The following is an 11,356-nucleotide window of genomic DNA, read 5'->3' as shown; positions in this document are numbered from 1 at the left end:
CTCGCTCAGTCAGTGAGCGGGAACCGGTCTGTATGTGGGATCCGAACCCTCGGGCGGGAGCGCCGCTGCGCTTCCCAAGTGGCGCACTATCCAGTGCGCCACCGGGCCGGCCCAAGTTGTATGAATTTTATGACACAGGATTGTATTTTTTATGAGTCAACCACACTTCTAGGATCTAAGGTGAATAATATACTGTATAATCATAATATAGCTTTATTGGTTTTTGATTTTTTAGAATCAACCCATATGTATTGTGAGAAAATAATCTAAGTGATTCATTTTCAGAAATGATTTATCTGAGGGTGTTTTAACTGATTCAGGCCCAGCCCAAGAGTTGTCTGACTGGTTCAGCTCATTCCTGGAGGGTCTCTGAACAGATAGAGCTCTCCTTGAGATGGTAACTAGTTACTAGCCCCTATTGCTTTCTTCATTCCCTGGTTTCTCCTTTCACAGGACTTAAGCGGGCCTTTTTTGTGGGCTTGTCCTGAGCCCCCAGACAAAGGAATTCCTTGCAAAAGGGTAATAAATTTTAGCCGTCCTTTGGGAAGATTGTGCACCCTGTAGTACTCAGCCAATGAAGAAGTGGGGGAGGGGCTTGCACACTAGGGAATAAATTGCTTGCTACAGCCCTTTTCCATGTGCCTGTCCCATTCACAGACACCTGGACTTGCAAGGCCATTATTAAAGTCTCGCTTTGCTGTACTTCGTGTCTCCACATCCATCCTTTGGCATTGGATGGGTGAGAGTATTTCTCACACAATATTTACTTACAATTAATGAACAGACTGTGAATGGTGAAACCAAAACAAAATGAACCAACCAACAAACAAAACCCTTGACAATGTAAAGTAATAGCTAACAATAGGGGTGAACGAGAAGCTAGGGAGAGGTAGTGCAGAGGAATACAGGGATCCTGACTTCCTCATACATAGCAGAGCCAAGGAATTCAGTCTAGAGTTAATGACATAAGAAAGAAAAACTTAAGTAAAAAAAGAATTAAATTGACCAAAGCTCTCAGCAGGAGCACAGGAAGGGTTTGAGGGAGGTGGCCTGAAGGAACTAAATGTCTCATCTTCATATCAGGGAATTACTGTAATAGGTTTCAGCCAAGGTTAAGTAACTAAGGAATGGAAGCATAAGCATGTTATTCAGAATGGCAATGATGAGAGCCAGCAGAAGATCAAAGACGGGTGATGACCTCTAAAAAGTAGGACTGGGAGGGGCAGCAGCTTGTCCTTCATTTAGTGTCATTCTATATCTTTTTTTTTTTTTTTTAATATGGTAGAATACAAACACTGATCTGGAAGGATAGAAAGGGCATTTAGAAGAAAATCTGACTGTGGCACATTTTGCCTGTGTGCTCCCGCTGTGATTTGTAACACATGTAGCACTTAATATACTACGTTGTACCACAATTCAGAGTCACCTGGGATGTAATAAGTGTTAAACACATGTTTAAGCTACTTCCTATTTGAAATTTCAAATTTGTAACACAGAGTTTATTTTTTCCCCCAAAATTACTCATCATAGGATTTCTCTGAATAATAGCTCATCAAAATTGTAGTTGTTTTAACCACTTGGTAGTGGTAGAAAGCTTGGGATTAGAGACATGTAAATTTGCTTGATGTCACTGTCAACTGATCACTAACCAGACAGGAAAAAACATCTCTGAAATAATACACTTCAATGAAAAATACACTCCAATTATAGGTGTGTTTTGAGGAATTCCCATAAATTCTTCTATCTACTACAGTAGCAGAGTTCCAGCAGTCTGAAGATCACTGACCTGGGATTTTTTATAATGAGGACATCATCATGTGCAGAATAAAGGAGAAGTGAATTCTACCTGAATAATGAAAAGTTTTAATTGTGGAATATCAGCAATTAAACAAAAGTTTTGCCATTTACCATATCGATTTTGGGCAAGTCAAAATAACTTAAGCTTGATTCCTCATCTATGACACTCAATTAATAATACCATTCTGCCCATCATCAAGGTTTTGCAAGAATTAAATGAGATAATCCATGCAAAGCAAAACACTACACAAATTTATATAGCCTAAGACAGATGTGAGTTCCTTAGGGACTTACATGGAAAGAAAAAAATGATTGTGTCTTTAAGTAACTCTCTCTTGTAAATAACATAAAAATGCTGGAAAATTATACTTTTCTTTTGAGAGTTGTAATGTAATCCATCTTTTGAGAGATCATGTAATCCATCACATTTCTTGTGTCAAATTGTCTTCTACTTCTGCTCTTTCAACACAGGATAGACTTAAATGAAGACTTACTTTAATATTAAAGCATTTTGACATATAAAGGTTGTGTGTGTTTGTGTGTGTGGGGGGGGTTAAGTTGGGAAAAATAAAAGCATCTTATGTGCCAGTTATTAATTTATTGTCTGTCTCTAAACTCCAAATCTATCCTTCTTTGCCCTGCTTTGTGACAGTTGGACACTGGGGCTGCACTCTGTAAACACTGCTTGACTTGTTAACTGTTAAGCTTTATCAACAGAAGGCTCTGGAGTGACTCTGGAGAGACAGTAACAGGAAGACCATTCTCTTCCAGTTCTGGTCGTCCATTATTATCCAGCATGGAGCCACCACATGCATGAGTTCCAGCTATGGCCTCAGGCTACCTCCCCATCCACCCCACCCCATCCAGTAATGGTGGGCTGTTATTCCAGATCAGCACTGCCTGCATCTTCTGGCCAGTTTCACCACTAACAGGCTGTGTTCCAGCATTAGGCAGGTCCTCTTTGAGGAGGTCTGAATTTTAGCCTTGAAGGAAAGCAGGGCCCTTTTAAACTCCGTATTTCTTTTATTGTCCCTTCTTTCTCAGTAAGGGAGCCAGAGGTCAAAGCTCAAAGCCAGACTGAGGTGGGAATAATTAAATGAGGACACCAAAGAACTATACAAGTATTGAACTGGAAGTAAATGCAAAACCTTCACTTCTACACAAGGATTTGTGGGAGGGAGCATTGCATTGGGCCTAAGAGCTTGTTGCTAGTCAGTTATTCTGCCGATTTGCAGCCCAAATTCTCATCAACAGGCTGGACACCCAATCTGTTAGTTTAAAAGTGGTTCCAAACTTGGAAACTTCCAAACCTGGGAGGAAAGAACTTAAAAGAAGTTCCTAGATTTGAAAGTAACAACTGTCCGCCAGAACAAAGTCCAACAAATTCTAAAGAAGAGAACAAAATATAGAACTACAGCAAGGCTCAGCAGACTACAGCCTGGAGGCCAAATCTTACCTGGTGTTTGTTTTTGTAAAGTTTTACTGAAACACAGCCATTCCCACTCAGTTATGTCTTGTCTATGGCTCATTCCAAGCAGAGTACAGAGACTGTACCGCCTACGAAGCCAAAAATATTTACTATTTGGCTCTTTACGAAAAAAGTTGCTTACCCTCTGGCTTAGACCAATAACATTTAATGTAATTATTGATTGGATTTAGGTGCACCATTTTATTTTTTTATTCATCCCTATGGTTTGTTTTTGCTTCCCTCCTTTTTGTTTTTGGATTATTTGAATAATCTTTAGTATTCCATTTTAATTTGTCTATTGGCTACATATCTGTATTTTAAAAAAATCGTTGCTCTAGGAATTACAATATTCATACCTAACTTCATGGTTAAGAGTTAGCGTTATTCCTAGTAATACACCTCATGTAAAATGTAAAAGCCTAGAAGCCAGAAACTGAAAACAACTCTTAGACTGAATATATAAACTGACAATGGGCAGATCCTATATGAAAATACAACTCTGACTAACAACCTCTGCAGCAACCAGTTCTGGAAGCCAAACTATAATCTTTGCAGCAAACCACTCAGAATGGTCAGGACTTGGTCAACGACTGCCAACATCCCAACGTTTTGCCCTCACTTCTAGCTTGGACTAATCAGAGAAAGCCAAATATGTTCCCCCAAACAATCACATAATATGCCCACTGCTAGGTGGTCTGTCTCCAGCTTCCTCAAGCCAACAACCTCCAATAAGAGCATGCCTGAAGTCTTACCTTTTTTTTTTTTTTTTTACTACAAAGCTTTCCCACTATAAATCCCACTGTCTGCCTTTGGGCATCTGCCAAACACAAGTGATTATGGCTGACTCCTTCACTATAGCAAGCTTTGAATAGTCTGTTCTCATTTTCAGATGGTCTTCACTTATTTTAACAACTCAAATGTTCATCAATACCATAATAGTTGTGATGTAATCATACAATGAATTGCCATGTAGAAATGAAAATGAATAAGCTACATACAATTTGAATAGTACAAAAATGTTAAGGGAAAGAAAAGATAACAAGGAATACATAAACAATTCATTTAATTTCCTTAAATGTCATGAGTCCAAAAGAACAAAAAAATATGATACTGTCCCAGGCTTTGCAGATTAGCTCTGAGTTGGGTCACTGCTTCAGTGTTTAGCCAGGACACCTACAACTCTGCCTTAGTCTTCACCTCCTGCTTATGTGAAACCTAAAGATCACTCAAAGGTGCAGGCCTACAGTCCTCTCAGGTCTTTTCAGAAAATGTGTTGAGTCCTGGGCATGTGTGTGGTTGTCCAGATTCTCTGGTATCTGTGACAGCCCTTCAGAGCCCTAACTCCCCCCATGTACTCCTGCCCCAGCCTTTTCAGTCTTACCCCATCTGCTGTTGTCCGTGGCCACAGGTGGCTGAGGGTAGTGTCTTTACATGCTTTTAAGAAACAATGCTCGTGAGGCGGTCCAGCCTGGAGAGGGCAAAACAAAGGTCAAGGAACTGCCAGACAAGTCAAAACGCACTACATTTCTGTGAAAACAAGACATTACCCCAGCTGTGGCACCAGCAAGCTGCACCAGGAACGTAAGTGTTGTCCCCACAGCTGCTGCTGAGCTGGAAAATGGGGGATGTGGGTGGGCAATCAAAAACACCAAAACCCTCTTACCAGAATTTAATAGCCTCTTCAAGCTTCACTAGGCACTCCTGGATGTTGCAAGTTTTTATCAGCTATGAGTTCCAAAAACTTGATTCTAACAGTTTTTGCCAGCTTAATGGTTGCCTCAGTGAAGGGACAGATCTTTGGAGTTCCTTATGCTATATAACTTTTTAAACGATTGAATTTTAGAAATAGATTAGTTGTCACTAGGGATAGGGGGAAGGATGCAGGAAGGAGGTATAAAAAAGCAATGCAAGGGATCCTCATGGTGTTGAAGCTGTTCAGTATCTTGCCTGTGGTGGTGGATATACAAACTGCCAAAATTATTTAGAACTAAATACACATACACAGAGTACAAAACTGGGCAAATCTGAATAAGATGAACTATATCAATATCCTGGTGGCAATATAATGTAGTTTTATAAAATATTAAGGTAAAATAGGCCAAGTGTACAAGGGATCTCTGTACTATTTCTCACAACTGCATGTGAATCTACAATTATCTCAACAAAAATTCCAATTAAAAAAAAAGTATTTTAGAAGAGTCAGACTGGAGATGAAGTTTTAGTAACATAATTATCCAATTTACTTTGCTTAAAATTCTTTTTATGTATCTACAAGTTATATAATAAAAATCTTTTAATAAGAGAAATAAATTCTAAATAAGAAAGCACCATACTATATAACTGAGTGATTTTTCTCTTTTCGTGGTACATGAAATAACAGCATCTTAAAACTAATAGAACTTAGATGTGATAATTTATGGTATGTGTTTGGAATGAGGAGGCTGGCTTACAAGTCTATTTTGACTCATGGTGCCACCTTTAGTACTAACCATCAAAATGTCTGTGATAAACAGTGACAATATCTTGTGTATCAGGACAGACTGAGTCAGGAAGCATATAGTAAGTATCCATATTTCTATTTACTATACTATACACATAGGACAACATAAATTCAGGAACAATGGGAAAGTAATATATAAAACTTTAATAGGAAATGGCATAGAGATTAAAAAGTACATCTGATTTTCTAATGCAAATACTTCAGCATTTCAATATTTTCTTTCACTCACTTGCTAAATAAAGCATATACAACTCAAAATGCTAAATAATCCTGTCTTTGACTAAATCTTCTAAAGAACAGAATGTTGGTGAAAACTTAAAGTTGTCTAGTAAGGTATGTATGATCTTCCTTATTTCTTATAGACAGCAAGATGACCATGGCTAATATTTTAAGCATTTACAAAATACTACTTAGGCCCAATACTGATTTATTAAAAGTATCAGAGAACCTGATATTTATGGCATCAAGTAATAAAGCTTTATTCAAAACCATCCTTGTTAAAGTTTTAATAGTGGAACAAAAGTCAAGTTCTTCCTAAATGAGACATGCTGTGGTTTGAATGTTCCTCAAACTCAATGAAGCCTAATCTGCACTGTAACTGTTGAGGGTGGGAAATCCTATTATAATTGAAAGGTGGGGCCTTGAAAAGGTGACTAGATTGTGAGGACCATGCTACAGTGAATGGATTAATTCATTCGATGGTTTAATGGTGGTTGTGGGCATGGTTCTGATGGCTTTAAAAGGAGAGCCGTGAGGAGGTTCTCACCTCTCTGCTTCTGTCATACTTGCCATGTGACACCCTGTGTTTTTTTAGTGTTTTTATACAGCAGTAAAGCCACCACCAGGAAAAGTCCCTCACCTGATGTGTTTCCCAGACTTTGGACTTCCCAACCTCTGAAGATATAAATAAGCAATAATTATTGTTTCTTTACAAATTACTCAGTTACAGGTACAGACACAAAGCTATTCTTGCTAATGGTACAAATTTTGTCCTATGGGGTTATTAAGCTTTTTCCTTTATATTAAGCTATTAAAAAGAAAACTTAAGTAAACCTTACAGATTACTTTGTACACATTTCATTCTATTAACAAACATCTTGGTAATTAGTATATTAAGGCCGTAAATCAAGTCATTATCTCAAATCAAAGAACTATTTAATTTTCAATGACTTAGAAAATTCACTTTTAGGGCCAGCCCCGTGGCTCACTCGGGAGAGTGCGGTGATGGTAGTGCAGAGGCCGTGGGTTTGGATCCTATATAGGGATGGCCGGTGCGCTCACTGGCTGAGCGTGGTACAGACCACACTGTGACAAGGGTTGCGATCCCCTTGGCAGTTAAAAAAAAAAGAAATAAGAAAAGAAGAAAATTCACTTTTATGTGTGTGCTGAGGTTGAGGTCAGTCTACAGACACAGAACAGGTTAAAAAATATATATTTTTTCCCCTAACAGGTTTTAATTTTTTATTTTAACAGGATTTGGGAGTGGGGGTATTGAATGTGACAGGGTTCAACAAATTTACATTTCAGCAAAATATAAAGATTCTTAAAGAATGTAAGGATGGCATATAATTTTACTCTTGTAGCACAAATCCTCATATTGTCACAGAAAAATATTATGCTTTAAACAAAAAACTTAATACACATTAATGACCAGCAAGTTTTAAACAAAATGCAGTGATCTAAATATTTAACTTTCCTTTTATCAAGCTTTTATAAACACACTCAGTCTTCACTGTCTGAGCAAATCAGTTTTAGTTTCTTCATAGTCCTCCACCTGTCTTTTAACATGACACTTGTTCGGTTGTTGAATTTATAATGTAATAGTATTTTAGTCCAGTTTCCTTCTCCATATTTTCTCACACCAGATTTCAAATTCTTGTCTTCTTCCCAAAGCCATGCCTTTTGAGAAAAAGTAGAAGTTATTCACAGAAATAATTCTTTAAAAAGAATCTACTATACATGCAACTGTTTTTCATCAAACTAATGCGTATAGTTGCTTAAAATTGAAAGAATTTCTCTACACATTTCTTAGACTTTTATAAGACCTTATATTTACCATAATGTTTTTAAGGATCATTACTATTCCTGTTCATTTTACATAAGCTCAGCTACCCAAGATGAAACAGCTAAGAAAGTGGCAGAGCTGTATGCCAACCTAATCTGTCTGACTTTAAGCTCACTGTCTCTTAAAATGCTTTTCTACAACTTTTAATAGATCGGTATTTATTAATCTTCCATATCTTTAAATAGAATTTATGAATGTTTACTACTTCATTAATGAATTCAGTGAAAACCCTGTTCTGCCTATGTTGGGGGAAGTTTACACACAAATATAAAACTCAAATCTTCTCTAAAATATATTTTCAAAAGACACAACTAATATAAACTACTTAAAAACATACAATTTCATGTTGGGAGAAAATGAATATTTTCTAAAATCAAATTTAATAACATACACAGAAAAATTACTAATTCTTGGCATTTGCTATAGATGACCAACTAATTTTTCCTTCCATTGGCATACTAAAAGAGTTATTTGATCATTTGAGTGATTTGTTGTGTCTACACTATGAGAAATTTCCCGGAAGATTGCCACATTTTCTTTAAAAATCCAGTTCATCACCTCATACTCATTTGGATGGTTTTTATCAAAAAAACAAAAAATAACAAGTCCTGGTAAGGATGTGGAGAAATTGGAATCTGTGTGCACTGTTGGTAGGAATGTAAAATGATGCGGCCTCTATGGAAAACAATACAGCAGTTCCCCCCAAAGTTAAAATAGAGCTACTATATGATTCAGCAATTCCACTTCTGGGTATAAACCCCAAAGAACTGAAAGCAGGAACTTGAAGAGATATTTGTACACCCCCAAGTTCACAGCAACATTCACAACAGGTAAAATGTGGAAGCAACCCAAGTGTCAATCAACGAATAAATGGATAAGCAAAATGTGGCATATATATACAATGAAATATTATTCAGCCAAAAGAAGGAAATTCTGACACATGCTATAACATGGATGAAACTTGGGGATATATGCTAAGTGAAATGAGACACAAAAGGACAAATACTGTATGACACAGAGATAAAAAACAGAATGGTGGTTACCAGGGGTGGTAGGCAGGGGGAAGAAATGGATAATTATTATTTAATGAGTACAGAGTTTTAGTTTTGCAAGATGAAAAGAGTTCTGAGGATAGATGGTGGTTATGGCAGCACAATATGAATGTGATGAATGCCACTGAACTGTACACTTAAAAATGGTTAAGATGGTAAATTTTATATTATGTGTATTTTACTACAATTAAGGTAGCCTGAAGATGACAAATATGAAATGAAAACTGTCTTGTGTATGACTCAATACCATAAAAACTGGCAGTAACCATAACCAAACCCCTTGCAGAAGTTTGTTGGGGCTGCCTTAAGCCTGACTCCTTTGCTCTTGCTATTCCTGTGCTTTGTGACTTGAACTCAAGATGTCTGATCACTTCTATACCTGCTTTTGCTACTGCTTGCCTGTGGCACACCTATCAGTAACTGTGCTGTCTACAAGTGCCTGGTTATCCCATCTCTACACAAAGATGACATTCTCCTATGACCATCTATTACTGACTGGCCCAGCTTCCACTCCTACAAAGCCTCACTACAATGCTTGTCACTAACTTACAAAAAAAACCCCAAGAGATGTAAATTTTGCATTTGTGGGGTGACTGATTAAAAGTGCTTCAACAGTGGGTTATTAATCTTTGGGGTGATATAAATCTTGGAGAATGTGATGCATCCACTCCACAGAAAAGTGTAGGTATCTAAAACTTTACATAAAATTTTCAGGCCAAGCAGACTGCCCTTAAAAAGCCTATCAATTCCATGGCCTGCAAGTTAAGAATCTGTTGTTTTAAGATGTTGCCACACATTTATTCAGCTTTAAAACTAGTCTTTGGTTTATGCAAATTTCATACCCATATACACACTGTTCTTGTTTTTTCTGAGCTGTATTACTTTTAATAGAGAGGAACGATAATACCTGATGTAATACAAAAGCCACTTTTTCTCAAGAAATAACTAATATTCTCTGCTTGAATTCTGTTTAGGTTCCGGTGTGCAATAAGTTTAAACGGTATGTATCAGTGGATCACCTATAGGAGTCAGCAAGCTACTGCCAAAATCTAGCCCAAGGCTGTTTTTCTACAGTCCAGAAGCTAAGAATCATTTTTACATTTTTAAAAGTCATTTAAAAAAAAAAAGAAAAAGATAAAAGTTTGTAATAGAAACTGTAAATATCCCACAAAGCCTGAAATATTCACGATTTGGCCCTTTATAGAAAAAGTTTGACAACCCCTAACCTAGAAGAAAGCTGGAATTTTGTCTGTAAAGTTTAACTAAACAACCACAGTGTTTAGCATTAAATATTTCATTTTTTCCTTCTATTGAAAAAGAGCAACTCTAGCTTAATATATTATTATTTGTGATTGATTATGCCTTATTTTGTTTGATCTGAATGTTTTGAGTCTTTGCTTAATTTCACCTATGACTGAAGGAGTCTCAAAAAACATCATATGGAACAAGCAATCATATGGCAAATAATGAAAACTATAATTTTTAAAAGTTTAGAGGTTAAAGAAGCCTAGTGGTAATTGGTACAAACTCCCACTTTCTGTAGATGAAGGTGAATGAATAACGTAATTGATCTATCAGTGTCAGATGAGAAAGAAAACATAAAGGCAATATAATTTTATAACATCTATTCTTTTGCTTAAAGCTCATTTCTTCATTTTAAACATTTAATGTATTGTACTAAATTCCATTTAAAATGACTCATAATTAAGAAAGAGTTTAAAATGATACATTTCAAGGCATAAAACACATAAAATCCATATCCTTTGTTCTAGTATCTTTTGCTTTTCTTGGAAATTTTAAAATAAAACCAATAAAAAAGTATAACAACTACAGCCATGCCAATAGCCTGAAAAAATACAAAGAGCACACAATAAATTAAAATGCGTGAATTCTTTTCTTTCTAAAGGCTCCAGAGTTCATATAACTTATATCTGAAAACTGCATATCATTTCTAATAACTCTTTGAGGAAAAAAGCTTTATAATGCCTTAAAAAAATACTGCTATAGTAATTCCCATTATATACTATTTATGGGGAAAAGTCCTTATTGTTGAAAGGCATTTACTTTTCTTCTTCAATGGAATAAATTTATAAAGGAAGGCTCTTTAAGTTGTGATTAAGGCAGGCAGAAACATCTTTGTCTGTTTAACAAACACAGCAAGGAGAGAGCTGTCCAATTAGGCATGGATTACTGCAAAAAATTTTTTTTAAAGAACTAAAAAATACAAATATAGTATAAAATTAAGTCTCACTCATCTTTTGAAACAAGTGTCCCACCAAAAAGCCAACAATGAAAAGCTAAAAAATAAAACCAGACACTGGTGATATCTACAAAATTCTTTTTGACATACGAAACAGCAATAGATGATATCACCTATATTCTATAGATTAGGTGGCTGATATCCTATATTTTGTTTTGAATCAAAAGAAGAGAGAGAAACTATTTTCTTGGTATACATCTATAAATAACACCTA

At 36.2% G+C, this 11,356-nt stretch overlaps 1 protein-coding gene across 2 annotated transcripts in view; it reads right to left on the bottom strand.

Annotated features, from left to right (window-relative positions):
- Nucleotides 1-7,197: 7,197 nt before the first annotated feature.
- The window catches only part of TERF1 (telomeric repeat binding factor (NIMA-interacting) 1), a 36,337-nt gene continuing 32,178 nt past the window's right edge, over nucleotides 7,198-11,356 (bottom strand). For both annotated transcript variants that reach the window (XM_008568480.1, XM_008568481.1), the window contains one exon: nucleotides 7,198-7,664. In XM_008568480.1, coding sequence (XP_008566702.1) covers nucleotides 7,488-7,664 — 177 coding nt within the window. In that variant the 3' untranslated portion in view covers nucleotides 7,198-7,487. The remainder of the gene's footprint in view (nucleotides 7,665-11,356) is intronic.

This window comes from Galeopterus variegatus, unplaced genomic scaffold (assembly GCF_000696425.1).
Source record: "Galeopterus variegatus unplaced genomic scaffold, G_variegatus-3.0.2 Scaffold414, whole genome shotgun sequence".
Classification (NCBI taxonomy): Eukaryota; Metazoa; Chordata; class Mammalia; order Dermoptera; family Cynocephalidae; genus Galeopterus; species Galeopterus variegatus.
This window is presented reverse-complemented; position numbering and strand designations above follow the sequence as displayed.